The following is a 17,918-nucleotide window of genomic DNA, read 5'->3' as shown; positions in this document are numbered from 1 at the left end:
GGAAGCAAACTGGAGTTACAGTCCTGCTGCCAGAACTGTTTACATATTAGGTCAATATAATCATATACAATAAATACGTTAGTTAAAAAAATAAAGAAACAACAGAAATAACCTGAGAGAAAGAAGCTGAAGTAGGTATACACCCGCTCAAAGCCTGTCCATTCACCTACAAAAGCTTCTATTTGTTTGCTGTTCTCCTGACCCCGCAATTCTTGCGTTCCAGATTGCACAGCAACAGCAGCTTCAAAAGGAGAACAGGCAGCATTTGGCCCTGACTACCCTCTTGGCTTTTAACTCCCCTTACAGAAGCAAATCTGGGGTTTCTGCAAGTCAGGAAGAGGCTTTAGTCACCAGCCTTAAAAAAAAAAAGAAGAATCAGTGAGCACCTGTCATTGTGTCACCCATCAGAAGACGGATCTCTCTGGACTCTGAGCAAAGAGAAATTCTCCATACAGAGCACTAGCCAAACACTTAAACTGCCAAGTGGAAAGACAGTTCAGCTGCACCCCTGAGCAAAGCATCACCTACCCATCAGTTTTACAGGGCACCCTAACGGACAAGGGCTCAGGGGAAACTGGCACCGCGGTGGATGCTGCTTATTTTGACTTCAGCAAAGCTGAAGACATGGACTGCCATGGTGTTCTTAAAGACAAATTGTTGAAACATCGTGGTTTGGCTAGCTGGCCTAGAAGGTAAGCATAAAATTGGCTGGACTGCCAAGTTTGACGGGCTGTGATTAATAGTACAAAGTCCAACTAGCAGACAGTTACTACAAGCATCCCTCGGGGGGCAACACTGTCTTGATTAGCAATTAGACACCAAGGCAGAGGGCACCCTAGGCAAGTATGCAGATGACACCAAGCTGGGAGAGCCGTCAATACATCAGAAGGTGGGGTTGCCTTTTAGAGGGATCTTAGCAAGTTGGAGAACCAGGCTGACAGGAGCTGCATCTGTCTTTGCATTTCTCGAAAAGTCTCACACCTAAGACAGAGTAGTAACCCCTTGCTACAGTACAGGCTGGGACTAACCAGCTAAGGAACAGCTTGCACAAAAGGAGCTGGAGGTCCCCATGGACAAGTTGAGCAGGAGTCAGCAGCACGCTCTTGCATCAAGAAAGGCCAAACACATACTGAGTTGTATTAGCAAAAGTGCAGCCAGCAGTCGAGGGAAGTGTTTTATTCCTCTCTATTCACTACCTACAAGGCTGCATCTGGAGAGCCATATTCACCTCTAGGTTCTTAAGTACAACATCAACACTCTGGAGTAACTACAGTGGAGGGCCACTAAGATGGTTGAGGGGCTGGAGCATGTGATATACAAGGAAAAGCTGAGATGGCTGGGCTTGCTCAGCCCAGAGAAGAGAAGGCTTTAGAGGAGATCTAATGCTGTCTTAACTACCTAATGAGGGGGCATAGAGAATATGGAGCCAAATTCTTCTCAGACACACACAGACAGAATAAAAGTCAACAGATGTAAGTTTCAGCAAGAGAAAGTCTGATTAGATATTAGAGAAAAAAAAATATCTTTGCCATGAAGGTAGTAAAATCCAGAGAGAGTATGACATTTCCATTGCTAGAGACAACCAACACTCAGCGAGAGTAGGGCTTCAGCAATCTACTGAGGATGTGAGCAGGGAATTGGAGAAATTACTTCCAAAGGCCCCTTCCAATCTAAATTGTTCTACAATCCTACATAGGGCACAGGCTTTCTGGATTGTTTCCTGCATATTTCATCACCTTCAGATACATTGCCTATATAAACATTTCTGTGTATGTACCACACCTTCTGAGACTGCTGGAGAGCTGGTAGAAAATGGTCTGTATTCTCTTTCCTCCCATCCTAGAACCTGTCAGTAGGAAAGACTGCTGTGATGAAACACTTCTGTCAAGCTACTTTTTTTTGCAGCTTCTTTTTTTGATGCTGTCCTCATGTTCTGGATACTACCTCTCAGCCAACGTTCTTGGCTCCTGATTGTGCTCCCAACTTCTCCAGTTGCAACAGGAGGAAAGTTACCAGTTCACAGCTCTGCTGGGAGGGCTGCCAATGTTATCAGCAAAAACCAAGGACTGGAGCATTCTCCTGGTTCATCATTGAATGACTATGAGAAACAGCTGAGACACTGAAGCCACCAGTTCAAACACTGAGGAATGAGTACAGCAGCAACCAATACTTCAGTTGCTTTCCTCTGCCACCATAAGAGCTTAGAGTCTAGGTGGAAGATAACAAATATTAAACTGAACGTTGACAAAAATGTTTTTCAGCTGAAAAACTACAATCTGAATATGTGCTGGAAATAATTATTGGCAATGAACTGGGTCCTCCAGATGTGACAAGAATGCAGTGATTTGGGAGTCCCTCAGAGACAGCAGCACAGATGCAGTCCATCTGTTGCGTTCTCTAGAAGAATGATCCTTTAAGGACCAGAAATTTTCTTATGGAAAAGAAAATTCAACTTAGATTCTACAGAGTTAACAGCACTCATGTGGGAAAACCAAACTTTCAACTCTAGATAAGTACAGAATAGTGTTCTCTGATTTCAGGTACCAACTGAGACACAGCAGCTGAAACCTCCAGATGTTTTTTTAAGAGACGACTTCTTCAGTGATGACTTACAATTATTTTACATTTCTTTCCTCATTTCCCTGGAGATCAAGGATGGTCCACTGGTGATTTCAATGGCAAATTTCAAAAGAAATATTCTCAATTCAGAGAGCCCAGCTCTTTTGCCCAACAGGAAAAGTCACAGAAAATCACCTACAATCTCACAACCTTTGGAGCTGAATAGGCAGAACTTCATCACTCTGAAGCCATGGCTTCATTAGGGGTGGTGGTGGGAAGCGTATTTTTAATGCAAGTTAGCTAGAAGGGGACAAAATCCTTGCAAAGCAAGGACACTGTGGTGCTTTCTCAGAAACCAGCAAGTTCAGGTAACCTCCTGAATTTTCTGGAGTCTAACTTGAAACACCAGCTCTTTGTTTGTCCTAGAATTGTGCCACACATTAAAGTACCTGAAATGACAATAACAACTTTGTTTTCCCTTGGAAACTGCAAGGCCAAAAGGCTCTCTACAAGACCAATAAAAAGTTAAAAGGACCAATTATAGAAGGAAAAAATACTGTAAAACAGATAAGGTGAGAAATTCTCCTGACAATAAGACAGAGGCACTGTTTGGAGTTCTGTTTTTTATGTAATAAAGACTTTCACAATTCAGTTAGTACGTCATGTTGCTGAATATGTATTTTTACTGCACAATTTTCTCTTCATATTAAAATATTTTAGCATATTATAAGTTAGACACAATTTTTTGTCCACACTAAAAGGATTTTTTTTTTCAGTCTATGTAGTTCCCCTCTTTCAGACTTTCCTTTCCATCATGAGTAGTTCATATACGATAACATAAAATATATTGTTCACCATTCCTCTCTGCTTACCAATACAAAAGGAATCTGAAGAGCACTCTGATTTCTACTCCCTGTCAAGGCATAAGCTAAGACTTTATTTTTGGCAGACAAGCCGCTCCTTCATTGAAGAAACAGTTATATATCTCCATTTAAAAATACTGATTAGAAAATCTCATAGCACTTCACCAAAACATGCAGTCAAAACATCACTGAGACTACTGTGTTTCTCCCAAACTGGAAGGATGTTGAAAACTTAAATGATTCACTTACAGCTGATCTAAAGATAAGAGCTCTGCAATTTATGTTTTATTGTCAAATGTTTAAAGGATTAAATCTAAATAAAATACACAATACACAAGCTTCAAAGCACACATTATCTTCAACATCTTATTTCCAATTAGCAAGTCAAAATAAAGAAGGCATAGGGAACATTTGGCTTCAAAAGCAGAGCTCTGGAAGAAATCAAGATTTTGGTTGTTTTGGGTCTCATTTAAAGCTGCTATTTTCCCAAACTGCTGAAACGGGATAAGATGGAAAGATTATTCTCTCTCTTGAAGGGGGGAAAATAGCAGACATACCACCATGTGATTGAGTATTACATCATTCGTACTTACAACAATAATGAGCCAGTCTGGCAATTAAACTTAAAAGACATTTTCTTTTGCCTTCAAGGAAGGACATGGACTTGCCATAAAGGCAGGCTAACAGTGAAAATGTTAGAAAAGGTGCAGCTTAAAATTTTACTTGGCATGAGATTACAAAATCCTAAAAATCTTTCACTGAGAAGCTTTTCCAGTATGAAGTTTATGTATGAAGACTGTCATGCAAACAAAATCCTAGTGACAAACATCTGAAGAAATAAGACAGCTCTTGAGAAGTACTTTTACCAATTTTTAAAAGGCTTACACTTTATTAGGATGCAAGAAATCATCATCAAGATGACTTTCAAGTTATGAGGACAGGCCAGGTATGAGAATGAATCCCATTTTTCCAAAACAAATTTGAAAGGTAATATTGTTTCTCTGATATACCTTCGCTTTGTTTTTATAACATCAAAAAGTGCTAGACAAAAAAAGCTGCATAAGACTTAAGAATACGATGAAAGTGGACACAGTTTTAGAAGACCTCAAGCTAAAATAAAATTTGCAGATAGCAAGCACAGAAGTGCTTATAGGTCTCAACGCACTGGCTTTTATTCACCTTATTTTGCCTTACTGATCTTAATTAAAACTATTTAATAACATGAATTTGTCTTCTAAGGCATCATTCTTTCTGCATTAAAATGCAAATACACAATCTTCAAAATTATTTTAATGAAGGAGAGCATTTAATTTTCTAATTGACTTCTGAAGTATTAAAATGCAGAAAACATTAGTGATGGCTACAACTAGGAATATTTTTCAATGACCGGATCAAAAACATTGACCATAATTGATCATGTTTGCTGCCAGGATTTATTTAAACAAAGCATCAGGTAACACTCCTCCCCCCCCCCCCCCCCCGCATTTTTTTTTTTCCCTTTTCTTAAGCAGGGTGGGCGTGCAGGGAAGGAAGGGGAAGCGTCTCCTCCACATCCCACACCACATCTAGCATATCCTCTAACAAAAGCAAGAATGTGCTACACAATGACCGGCTGAACCACACTTTTTTTATTTAGCTGGTGTTTGCAACGTATTAGCTCCCATCAGGTCAAAACACCACCCAGTTATAATGCTGGCTTTGCTGACATAAGCACCAAAATTCAGATGCAGAGATAAACTTCTGAATTAAGTAGAGAGCCAGCCTAATCATTTCCTCTTTTAAACAAGCTTTAAGAAGATTGTTAAATATTTATTTTCACAAGCATGCAAGGATCACTGAAGGTCAAAGACATCAGAGGTGTGATCCCCTTCCTTATCGTCCTTCCTTTGTATTTATTTCACTGGAAGGAGGCCTCTCTGCCATCACATTTCCCTCCCCTCATCCATCACCCAGAACTCATCCTGCCTTCATTCCCCTCACTAGTTCCCATGTCTCTGCCACCATGTTTCAAAGCATCACCCCCTCTCAGTGCTGCTGGTAAGCAAGGGCTGCCCCTCGTATTTTTATCCTGGTATTATTGATGCCTTCATAGCTTTCCTGTTCCTTGCTTCTGTTTCTTTTGTTGTTTCGCCTTTACCATGAGAACATTTCATCAGTTCAGAAACCCCAAACTGGAACTTAATTACTAAGAGGACAGACCATGCAATGAATTTTATTATTTTTATGCATGCAATAACTGACCACTATTACATGCATTAAAAATCTGGCTCAGATGCTTCTGTTCTACTGCATTACACAAGGCCCGACATGGTGACACAGAGCACAGGACTGCCAAACAATAAACACTTCTACCTGCCCACAGTGGAATTCAAGCCCACAGTGATAAGGGCTTTAGTGGACCTAAGACAGAAGCCTACAGAGTAAAGCCTGTCCCCTACTTTCAAAGAGGGACAGTGATAACTTGTTTTGTCCGAACACAGAAATGTATGTTGGGCAAGGGCAAAGGATCTCCAAAATTAAAACAATCTAGGTGCAACAGCTCTATTTAGCACAAACCCCATCGTTTTCAGCAGTCGTACCCATCATTGAGAAAGAACTGCCTAGAGAGAACTTGAAACACTCTGCTCTGTAAAGCAATAAAGTATTTCTGCAGTCAAATTTCAGAAGAGGATTATTTTGACCTTTACTATTCAAAATTTCCCTTAAATGAGGAAAACATACAACAAAGCTATCAAAACCAGCCAAAATCTGTAATCTCAACAGGCCATCTTGTGACCCTTTCCCCGTCTCTATCTCTGCAGATACTGTGTTTAAAGCTGCATTATGGAAAAGTTGACAATTTGAGCCACCTGCTGGGTGCCAACATCCTGAGGGGAAAAAAGTTGGTCACTCGTCTACACAAAAGCTGGTGAGAATTTTGTCAGCGAATTCAACGCGGCAGGACCGGGTCTCCCCTTGCCAGCACCAGAGGTCAAATACTATTTTATCCTGAGTTAATAACAGGTTAACAGAAAAGCAGATTTTCAGAGTATGCAATTCTTAAACAAAACATTAGCCTGAAAACACACACACGCACGCAAAATTAGAGTCCTCCTGCTTCTTTTGCATGATATATTTAGAAATCCTATTAGCTGGAGAGATCAACATTCTTATCTGAATTTCCAGGATGCTGTAACATGCAAAATTAGAGCAGCTCTCTTAAGTGGGTCAATTATCACTACTGCACTTAGAGCAGCTTTTCCCCTCCCTCCCTGCAGCATCCATAATGGGCATTTAGCACAAGGATTTAAACAGTAAGATGTTGAGTTGACACACACCACAATGTAAAGTTCCCTTCCCCTTTTGTATTTTCAGAATCTTAAAGGAACAAAAAAAATCACCCAAGTACAGAATCTCCACATTAAAATTATGGTCTCCCTGTGGAAAGCTTCAATGACTCTCAGCAGCAGGACACCCTGCAGGATAATGCTAGTCAGCAATCACACTCACTGTTTTCCTACCACATCTGAGTCACGTACAAGTAAGGTTTATGACTTTCCCCCCCAATGGGCAAAAGGAGAACCTGAGGGCCACTAACCATCTCCCCAGCCCTGTCCCCCAGGTGCAGGGCCATACAACCAGTTTGAAAGGCTTCAGGTTATTTTCTTCTCAAGAGGGAATTCTCTTTAAAAGACACTGCAAATCACCAGATTCAAGTGGAACAATTCAAGGACCCAGAATCACTTCCGATACTACAAAGGCATCCATAGGGGACTGACAGATATGACACAGGACCTAGGGAAACACATGCTCTTCTGCAATACAGCTGGAGGCCAGGCAAGATAGCAGAGAGTGACATAGACCTGACTCCTCCTGCCTTGCTGCCCTGCTGCCACCCGTCCAGAAGCACAGGGCAGCAGCCAGGAGCAGCCCTTGCAGTAAGGGGATGCAGCGGGGAAGAGAACAGAGCCACACAACAGAGCGTACAATGTCAACGAGCACAGGGAGAGGAAAATTTTACTTTCCCACCAACAGGAAACATGAAACACCTCATTCTCTCAGCAACATACTTGCTTTATACATATCTCTTTGTATGGCAAAAAAGTGCGAGGCAGTACTGTGAGTGAAAAATAATGATTCTCCTTCACTCCATGGAAAAGGAGACGGCATATGCTGGCTTCAGGTCATGAGCCCTGCTGTTGAAATTCAGCAGTCCAAACCCTGGCTGGAGGAGCAGGAGACGGGAAGAAATTGAGGTACAGAAATTAAATTTCTATTGCTGTCCCTGGCTGCCCTCTTCCCTACATCTCCAGCATTTTCTCCTGCGGTACCAAATAGGAATGATCACACAAGCCGAGCACTATCAAAATGCACAAACTATTTGGAAATAGATGCAAATAACATGGGGCAACATTAGCCACACCCTATTTAAGGTGTCAGTTTTTTATTAGTAGATTGAAACTCTCCCAGCTAAAATCCATCCACTCAAAAGCATGCTAATTTTAAAACTTCATTTTGAAATCAAGTGGACAAGGCTTTTCCAAGACTTCAAGTCAAAGCAAATGCTTCATTAGGAAGCATTTCTTTACCAAGAGTGTGGTCAAACACTGGAACAGCCTTCCTAGAGAGGTGGTTGATGCCCCATGCCTCTCAGCGTTTAAGAGGCATTTAGACAATGCCCTTAATAACATGCTTTAACTTTTGGCCAGCCCTGAAATGGTCAGGCAGTTGGACTAGGCAATAGTGCCTCCAATCGAGCTCCCCTCCAACTGAAAACATTCTGTTCTACTCAACTTTCTGTGAAATGAGATCTTAGCATCCTTTACCACACATGTAACAAAAAAAAAAAAAAAACCAAAATCTAGTGAAATGAAATAATTTGCTTTTGTAAATATTATATATTTTTTTAACTGTGCAATTTAAAATCCATTTCTAATCTCTTATGTCCTTGTCACACTCACCCCTTGAACAAAACACATTTTGAATGCAACTGTATTTAATCAAAAGTAAAAGGTCAGTTACTAAAAAGAAAGTCCTTAACCAAAGAGAAACAGAAACTGGTTTTATTAACTTCCCTAACTAGACCTCTAAAATTTTGTTGATTAAAGCCTAATTTCAAAAGTTAACTTTTTAATTGGGAACACTTGGGCCTGCTGGCTCCAGGAAGTTTCAGTAGAGGTCAAAAGATTGCTGGAGATCTACTTTTTCATTTCTAATAAAAAAGGAAGTATTGCCCTTTTCCTTGCAATGATAGACCTTTAAGTGTTAGTAGGGAAACAAAGAATGTATCCATCAAAGGCTCTCATGGTGAGGTTATACAAAGCTTCCCAGTACAGTATGGAAGCCAACAGAGCCTGCTAATGCTTGAGAGGAAATTAGCTGAACTTCTCTTGCAAAGACCAACAAGGCAGAAAGGCTCAGTAGCTGCTGCCTAATCTAGGATTAGAGAGACCAGTTCCTTACTCCATCACAGATTTTCTGGTTAACTTTGAATGTGTCACTTAGCCTCAGTTCTGCACCTGGAAATGAAGATAAATACTCTCAACTTCCCTTACTGTGATATGAAAATAAACACATTAAACCAGGAGGCATTCAAACAGCTTGGCAATAAAGTACAAGTACTGCAGACAAATAGGAAATAACAAAGTACTGCCCCATTCAGTGAGGAGATGCCCATTTTTTTTTTTCCAAATCCTTCTTGCCTGCTGGGATCCTGCAATGCCTTTGTGATCTTCCCTCAAAGAAGAGGGAGGTTCACAGGGCAGAGGAAGCAGGGGAGGAAAAGCGCCTTATGCTTTCCCAGCCAGCACAAGTTTACATGTAAAAGACACCCAAGGCACCAAACTTTCTCCTGTCATCCTTCTGCTCCCAATGCTCAAACTGAAGAGGTTATTTTTCTTAGACATTTAGCAGAAAGGTTCTTCTGCAAACAACTCGGAAGAGAGGCCTCACTTGGCTGCCTTGGACTGACCCCAGGAGAACCCCATCTCTTTTCTCTGACTACACACAAAGCTGCTGAAGACCACCTGAATAACTTGGGCAACCTCAGTCTCAGGAGGCTGACCCAGTCCCAGGTGGTGGAAAGGGCTCAGCAAGCCCCCCGACGTCAAGACTGATCAGCTTTACTGGAGGGGAAAAAACCTGCCCTGAATTTACCTCCAGAGGCAAACAGAGGGATATTTACACAAGATAGTTGATGAGAGAAATTTCAAGGACTCTTCTCATGTGGAAGAAGTTTTATTTACTAAGCTTTAACAAGACAGGGTTTGGTTTACAACTAAGGGTGCATTTTCCAGAGAGCTTCAAAGGAAAATAAATAAATAAAATAAAAAAGGCGAGTGTGGGGGGGGATAAAAGACATTTACCATGTAAAGTGTTGCTGTAAAAAAAAACCAACAGGTGGTAGCATTGGAAAATATTACAAACAAAATAGTGGACGGTTGTACCATCCTTCTAACAGTTGTGTACAATAAAAAGGATTACAAACAGAATGAAATGTTCCTTGATTAAAACAAACCGATATCCCACCTGAAAAATCCTGGCCAGGCTCTCGTTGTTCCCGAGTGACCCTAGGGCAGCCACAGGTTACAGCCGAGCCCGTAAGTCACTCAAACACCCTGCCCAGCTCTTCCCAAGTTCTCTCTCTCAGGAAGGCAGGACCAGCTAAAGAGCCCTTTGTTTCCATTCAAATATATGTAGGGGTGGAAAAGCTGTTCAAAACATTAAAGAGAAACAACTGAGGACTGTTACTATTCCAAGAAATAAATTAGGAGCCAGAGTCTGAAATGCCCAGAGTGCTGGCAGTGCCAGCTGAAGTCGGATGTCACTGGAAATGCTCAGCATCACTCAGCCCCTGGAAGGAGGACAACTGGTTCCATCAAGCCTGAGGATTTAAAAATCACTATCTTCTTTAGGTGTATTTTTTGCATTATACGTTTACTTCTGACACTGATAATATAGACACATTTTATAAAGAGAATTTAAGTTTTTATAGCTAGCTCATCAAAAGGATGAAACACCTCCCAAATTCAGCAAATAGCTAGTAAGCCATCTTCCCTTTAAAACATTAATGCTGACAAGTAATATAAGCAAGGCAGATGAAAAGCTATGTCAAAGTTCCTGTATTGTAGGGTTTTGTGTCAAATAAGCTAATAAAAAACATAAACTGATGTAAATTCAATTCAGATCTCAAACAATATATTACACTTTCTAAAGAACTATAAATAAAAGCTGCACTTTAGATAAATAAAATTTTATGTTCTCTAAGTTCTAGAACTATTTCTTCAGATTAAAAAAAAATTGTGTTACTGGAATATTTTGCATTTTTTCATTAACGAAACAACGCATAAGAACCAAGGAGAACTTAATGTTTTCCTATTTCAGGCCGAGGTTCATTCAGGCATAATTCAGACTGCATCAGTAGACTTGGCTACAATTTTCCTCACATTTTCACAGAGGCTCACTGGCGACATGTACATTATGAAAAACGAAGAATAAGCAGATATCCATGTCAGATAAATACATTCCACTCCCTCAAACTGAACTCAATGCAGACACAATTAAATCCTGTTTTCCCTCTCCAAATGCTTCCCACTCCTTTCGTTCTGCCACCGGAGAGAATACAACATTTCTTGCCGCTTCAGCCCCTGACTACATCCCAGTACATCTGCTCCTGTACCTCTCCAGGCCACATACATACTTTGCTCCTTCTACCATAACACTTTTTAAGAAACTTGTTGCCTTTTATTTCAGAGACTAATCTGTTCCCAGATAACGCCTCTTGCCTCTATGACTCCCGAGTCACTCCACTAATTCATTTGGGAAAAAAACAAAACCAAGGTGCTGCCTTTGAGCTCCGAGTATGCTGCTGCCCTTCACTACTTCTTCCATGTTATCTCTTTCCTCTAAAATACGTTCACCGATCTTCAGTCTTTAACTTCCTTTTCTAAATTTCTCCCAGGTTTCTTCATAAGAGTTCTATAACCAACACAATGACAGTGAACACTTTAAACTCAGTAAATCTACTTAGGAGTGTACATAAATCTTCATGTGTTACAAATACTGTATGTCCTTTGTACAGTATATTATACAGCATATTTCTCCTCTTTGCATGCCATCCTCTGCTGGCTTCTCCAGAAGACCAAAATCAACTGCAAGCTTTTTACCCTGAATGTGCATCTTCATTCTTGCTAAAGCATCTTGTCACATGGCCATCCTCTACACCTGCTCTTGGTCCCTCTGGACCAAAGGCCGTGGGGAACACGCCTGCCTCCTGTAGCACATTCCTATATTGCCAGATCTAGGCTGGAAACAAATATTGCACACTGATAATGATCATAATAATTAATCTATGGAGGCTTGAACGTATTTTAATTTCAAAGGTCAGCAATATGCACCTGTGGCTCTCAGGTTTTCAAGTTTCTAATGAAAGGGTAAGATACCAGAAAAGAAACTTATATTTCAATGTTCAGAATCCATAATTTATTTGGGGTTTGTTTTTCAAACTACACTGGACTTTAAATGCTAAAAAAAAAACCAAAAAAAAAAAAAACCCAAAAACACACAACAACAAACAAAAAACAACAACAAACCAGCAGAACACAGGCAGAAGCTGAACTCACTCTCCTGAAGTAACACAGTTAAATTCTTACTATCAACTACAAAATTAAGTTTCTCTAATGGATTTTTAAAAAAATCAACACTAACAAATTGGGCCATACAGTCATGCACTACCGCTTCTTGATTCCCAGGTAGCACAGTAACCGTGCAAATGAAGATGGAGTGCTTTGTGATATTGATATAGAAAGACAGAGCCCATCTTTGCAGTCTTATTCGTACTTTACTCCTAGTATATTACGTGCAGTATCACATGGGATATTATCTCCATTTAATGAAAAAAGTTGGGAAATGAATTTAGGTATTTATGAAGTGTCAACTAGACCAATACATCTTGCATATAACCAAGATACATGCTGTAATACTTTAAAGAAGGATATAAAAGAAGCAATGGATTTTTTTTGTTTGTTTGCTAGAAAAGTTAGCCACACTTGCTGCACAGATGGCTGCTACATTACAACATACCTATTTGCTTCTTACAGCTTATACTGCTTCGAATGTTTTTTTATCACTACCAGTGGGGAAAAATGGGTTTGCATATTATGGCTAGACTACCATTCAGTAGTATCAAATAACGACTGTAAATAAATTACTTTAAAAATGTGACACAGGCATAAAAAAATATTGGTAATGCTTTTAAATCAACACTGTCTTTATGGTAATGATAGAGTTATACTGTTCAAAAGTTCAGAGACTTTACATTAGAAGAGACCAGTGTAATAGGCAAGCCCTCCTTTTAATTCCATTATTCCTGCAAAACCACATTTTTTAAACATGCAAATGCAATGACTACAACACTATCAGAAAGCACTAATTTTAGAATAATGAATGTAGTTTCTGAAACTAAAAAAACCAATAATCTCAATCTTAAAAGGAAAGCTAAGCTGTTCAACTGCTAAAATATAGAATGAGAACAGCAATTTAGAAAAAGCATCAAATCAAATAGAATACTGATGTGTACACACTGCTTTGAAGTAGAAAAGAACTAAAGTAACACAGAAGTAATTGTTTGATACTAAACTCCAAATTCCAGCAACTGAAACACAACATAAAAGAAATAAAAATATATACAACAAATAAATTGGGATGGTCATCAGTATTTAAAGTTTACATGGATTTTAATGAAGTTCTACTAAACAAAAATAGGGATGGTGTAGAGCAAGGAGTACCCATTTGCAAATCTGGCCTGTGTGCAGTCCCACCTCCAGCCACTGATTTCCTGTATAATCTTTGAGCAAATTTCAGAATTTATCAAAGGCCTTTTTCCTCAAAACTGAAACGGGAGGGATACTGACCTTCCAGCAATCATTAAAAGAAGGAAATCCAAATAACTTGATGGAAAACTCACTGAACGCTAATCTTTAATGCTGACACTGCAGGAGACTTGGGGTTAATATTCATTTGTTTTAAAAAAAGAAAAACAAAACAAACAAATAAAATGCACCACAAACAAGTAATCCCTAGCAAGGCACAGGAAAAGTGCGATTTTATACTACAAGAAAATGTTGAGAAAGAAGAAATTCAGAGTTATAGATGGGAGGCAGAGTGACTCTATAGCTTCTTGTAAATACTAAGTATTATACATTTAGAAAGGGAAAAATTTTACTTGAACCACAAGAAAAACTCCTATTCACTTCATTATAGAAAACCAACAGTGACAAAGTCAGCTCCTAAACACTTACCTTTTCAAATTTTGGAACAAGGTCTAACTGGGATAGTTGACTTTCTAAAAGTATGTCTTTTATTTATTTATTTTTATTTTTTAAATGCAAAAGGATACGAGGAGTTCCTTCTGTCCTACACACCAGGTAGAGACATGCAGCAATTACGTGGGTCATCTTTCTCCCCCGGGTTAGGTGTTTGCTCACAGCCATCTTGAAAAAATTAAAGGCAGTATCCAGACAATGTTGATTGAGTTGAAGCTGGTTTCCCAAGTGGTGAATCTGACGTTTCCCTAGAAAAATTAACAAGGGGGAAAAAAAAAAAAAAAAAACAAAAAAGAAAATGCTTAACAACTTTATAGTTAACGTGCTTTTGGGTTGGGGTTTTTGAGGGGTTTTTTTTGGTTTGGTTTTTTGGGTTTTTTTGTTTTTTCTTTTTTTTCTTTTTTTTAAAGACAAAACTGAGGGGGTGGATTTTGAATTTCATCTCTGTGTGAAATACAATAACCTCTCAAGTTTCAGGAACTATATATCCTCAGCTCCTCAGGACAAAAAAAGGCCTCATTTTGGACTGCTAGAATTGAAATACATGCAATCAATGAGCCCTGGAAAACAAAGCCGCAAACATCTGCCCCAGAGAGGATCCAAAACATAGCCAAGACTGCTCAGACAAAAGATTATGCCCCCCCTCCCTTAACATCGTTTGACAGTTAGCACTTGGTTAGCTGTAGCGATGAACTTCTAAAAACCGGAGGTCATGGCGTATTTGACACTGACGTGCAAACAGAGGAGACGTTTTGTTGCGGCTCTCCAAGAAGTGATGAAGTTTGCAGTTCCTCTGACCACAACCAAAGCCCACAAGGAAAGCAGCTCTGCTCCGACTTGCCCGTGATCACCACCGATGGGAGGCACTTCCTTCCTCCGAACACTTTCGCACCCGAGCCTTCATTTAAGGCTTGGCTGCCAGACTGCAGAGATTAGTTTGTGGCTTCAGGAAAACAAATGTGCCTTCACCCTTAAATAAAACAATTTTTAAAAAGTGTGTTTCAGATGATTCATGGCAGGAAGTGGTACAGCTGCTGGGACAGATGCGGGAAACGAGGTCCGGTCTGTCCTCACAGCTCCAGCTTCGGAAGAGTGTGCCGAAAAGACAGCTTAAGAAAAAGATGGGGGAAGTCATGAGGAAAACAGAGCACTGAAGTTCCTCAGCATACGGGGTCAGATGGCACATCAAGAAAAATCCTTTAATTCAATGTGCCGGGCAGATGTTTCCAGTACATGTATTTACAGGAAACGCTCGTCTGTTCCCTTCAGAGATGCCATAAGTAGCTTTGCTGAAGGGGGGACGACACCTGCCATGTGCCTCAGCCACCATTACTCACAAAAAGTGATGGCAACCACGCGATGCTTACTAGAACACCAGCACCTGCACAGACTGCTCATCTTAATTTTATGCAAACCCCTACACCAGCATCACTAATAACATAGTAAAAATGCTTAACCTCCGAACAACCTTCCACCAAAGACACTGCTTCAATTCAGCTTTAATAAAAAGTGACTCCAGACGCACAGCCATGGCCAGCGAGACTCTGGCCAAACAGGAGCTGTCACAAAGCAACAGCTTGTCCTTCCTGCACAAGTGGCAATTAGTGCACTCACCAACAAGATCTCCTTTAAGGCATGCTGGTCAACCAGGTGTAACACATCTGGATGAAGAAGTAACAACAGAGGAAGGATATGTCACCTTCCGCAGGAGGCGTGGGTACAATAAGCTACTCAAGAGTAATCCAAAGCCCATTAAGTGAATAGCTTTTCCACTGCCATCAGCAGGCCCTGGACTGGCACTCACCAGCCTCAAATAAAAATACTACATCTCCCCAAAATTAAGCTACTAACTAGCACTCGCCCTCCCCTGAATTTTATTTCACACTCTACAACCTGTACGCCAAAGCTGGATCAAGACTTATGTCCCTAAGAATCAGTTTGTACTCATCTGTGGGGAAAAAAAAAAAAAAAATGCACTTAGTCTTGAGTACTAAAACTCATTTTTGCAGTGGCAGCAAAACAGCTTCCCTGATCAACCCCTCCCCGAACAAGTCCACCCCAGAGGCCAGCATGGATCAGCGAGGCTATGGAAAGCTGCCTCTTCCTATCACCTAAGCTTCCTATTTTATCTGCTCGTATTTTGCCACACACGGCTCTCGAGTTGAGGACACAAAGAACTGTCGTCTGCAGAGATTTTAGGTACTACATGCAGATGTACCACCATTTAAAAAAAAAAAAAAAATTAAAAATTAGCCATGCCCATGCCCATGTACCTCTCCCTCAGCTACAGGGAGATCCAGACTGGAATCACTGCAGCAGCAAGTGCGCAGCATTCCCTTTAAGTAAGATGGTCCAATTCAATGTCCTCAAAGTCACAAAGGCAGCTGATAACAAGAAACAACTTCAACAGTTTTAAGTGTTGTCTCCATTTTTCTTTTAAGTAAAGCTTTTCTAAAAACATAAAGAGAACAGTGGCTCCTATGCCAAGAAAGAGCCACATGCATTCCTGAATGCTTCTTGGGCTGCTGGTGGAACCAGTACGCAGGGCCCACCTGGCTCCACAAGGACCAGGTTGGTGCAAGCCACCAAGCAAGAAGAAGTGATGAGGAAGCTTCCCATGCCACCAGCACAGCAGCATTTGATGTGGTCCTGGGCACACACAAGAGAACAGCCCAAATGAGCTGGAGATGCAAAGTAAGAACAGGACAACCAACCATGGGACTCCCCTGGCCTGTCCCCGTTATGAGATAATCCTTCTGTCAAGAACACCACTCTCATTCAGGGCTCCACACCTCAGAGGGCACTTCAGAAACAACGAACACACCAGAAGAGAAAAAAATCGTATTGAGGAAGATATTTGAAATTCATTTCTTTCATAAGCTATTCTTCCCACTGAGCTGGTCCCATCCCCAAGCTACTATTAATATTCTCTGAGTATTTAACCTTTTCTTAATTTCAAATGTTGAAATACAATTCATCATACTCCATCCTAGGTAAACAGCATGCTTGTTTGAGTAATATACGCTTTTTTAGCTGAGCTCCTCATCCAGCATCAATATTTTAAAATGCAATTACTTTAGGGGTGACCAGTCATTGTCTACTGACAAATACCAAAGAGATCTAAGAGCACAGAAAGATGCTTGTCCACTTAGGAAATGCTATTTCTTTGAATGTTTTACTCAACCTTCAGCAGACCAGTGAAGGCTTTAATTCTGTGTGCTAGTACTCCCTCAAAGCTGCTTTGTAGTATTATGTCAGTCATACAGTTTGTGGAAAAATAAGGCAACTGTTACACTGCCATTGATCCCCAAAATGAACAACTTAACCCAGGACAAGAAGTGTCTTAGAAATTATGTGCATCTTGATAACTAACTTGGTTTTGTCCTTATCTGTTACAAGAGAGAAAAAAATGTACTGTTTATAGCATCATCTAAGATACTTACATTCTGTAACCAGTTTCCTATTTACTAAAGAAAGATGAAAAGCTTTGTTCTTGTTCCACCACCACCCCCGCCCCTTGAATTTAACATGACAACAAAATTCTTTTTTTCTGGTATCTTATGTAACACTAAAAAAAAAAAAAAAAAAAAAAAAAGCTGGAAAAGCTAGCATTAGCAATCATGCTTCTAGATTTCTCCACAGGGAACACAAGATACTAGTCCTTCTGGCTCCTCCACAGATGCAAGAAGCATCTCCATTCAAAAGGTAACTTCGAGAAAAGGCAGGTATCAACTAAATGGCTACTGGCCCAGTACCGCAGTACAGTACCAAACTGTTGTACAGTGCCCTCATCCCAGTCAGATGACAATCAAAAGTATGTAATTTTGTGACTTCCAACCTTTTCTGCCAATCTCACCAATCTGATATTTCCAGAGTTGAAAAATGTGTCTCCATAATATTTAACTATAAATACAGCAACTTAATCTGTTGGTATCTGAAGAACAGATGTTCATACTTAGAGAAACTGGGCATAAGAAAATAACTGATCAAAATAAATTCTCTATCCAATGCTCCAGTTACTGTTGACAAACACGAACAGAGACCAAATACCCAATTCATACTGCCAGTCCTCATCATGAAAAGTCCTCCTAACTGTGCAATGGTAGCCACAAACCTTGCTAAGCATTCAGATACCTTCTTAACATGAGTGACTGCTCCCCCAGCAGTATGGCCAGTGCAGGGAGGAGCTGCAGAG

The 17,918-nt window shown here is 40.3% G+C and overlaps 1 protein-coding gene across 3 annotated transcripts in view; it reads right to left on the bottom strand.

Annotated features, from left to right (window-relative positions):
* The window catches only part of BRF1 (BRF1 RNA polymerase III transcription initiation factor subunit), a 177,126-nt gene that overhangs the window by 117,118 nt on the left and 42,090 nt on the right, over positions 1-17,918 (bottom strand). For 2 of the 3 annotated variants that reach the window (XM_030033144.2, XM_030033139.2), the window contains one exon: positions 13,798-13,971. The exons of the other annotated variant lie outside the window; for it this stretch is intronic. In XM_030033144.2, the coding sequence (XP_029889004.1) occupies positions 13,798-13,971 (174 nt within the window). The remainder of the gene's footprint in view (positions 1-13,797; positions 13,972-17,918) is intronic. 3 annotated transcript variants of the gene reach the window in all.

The sequence above is a fragment of the Aquila chrysaetos genome, chromosome 2 (genome assembly GCF_900496995.4).
Source record: "Aquila chrysaetos chrysaetos chromosome 2, bAquChr1.4, whole genome shotgun sequence".
NCBI lineage: Eukaryota > Metazoa > Chordata > Aves > Accipitriformes > Accipitridae > Aquila > Aquila chrysaetos.
This window is presented reverse-complemented; position numbering and strand designations above follow the sequence as displayed.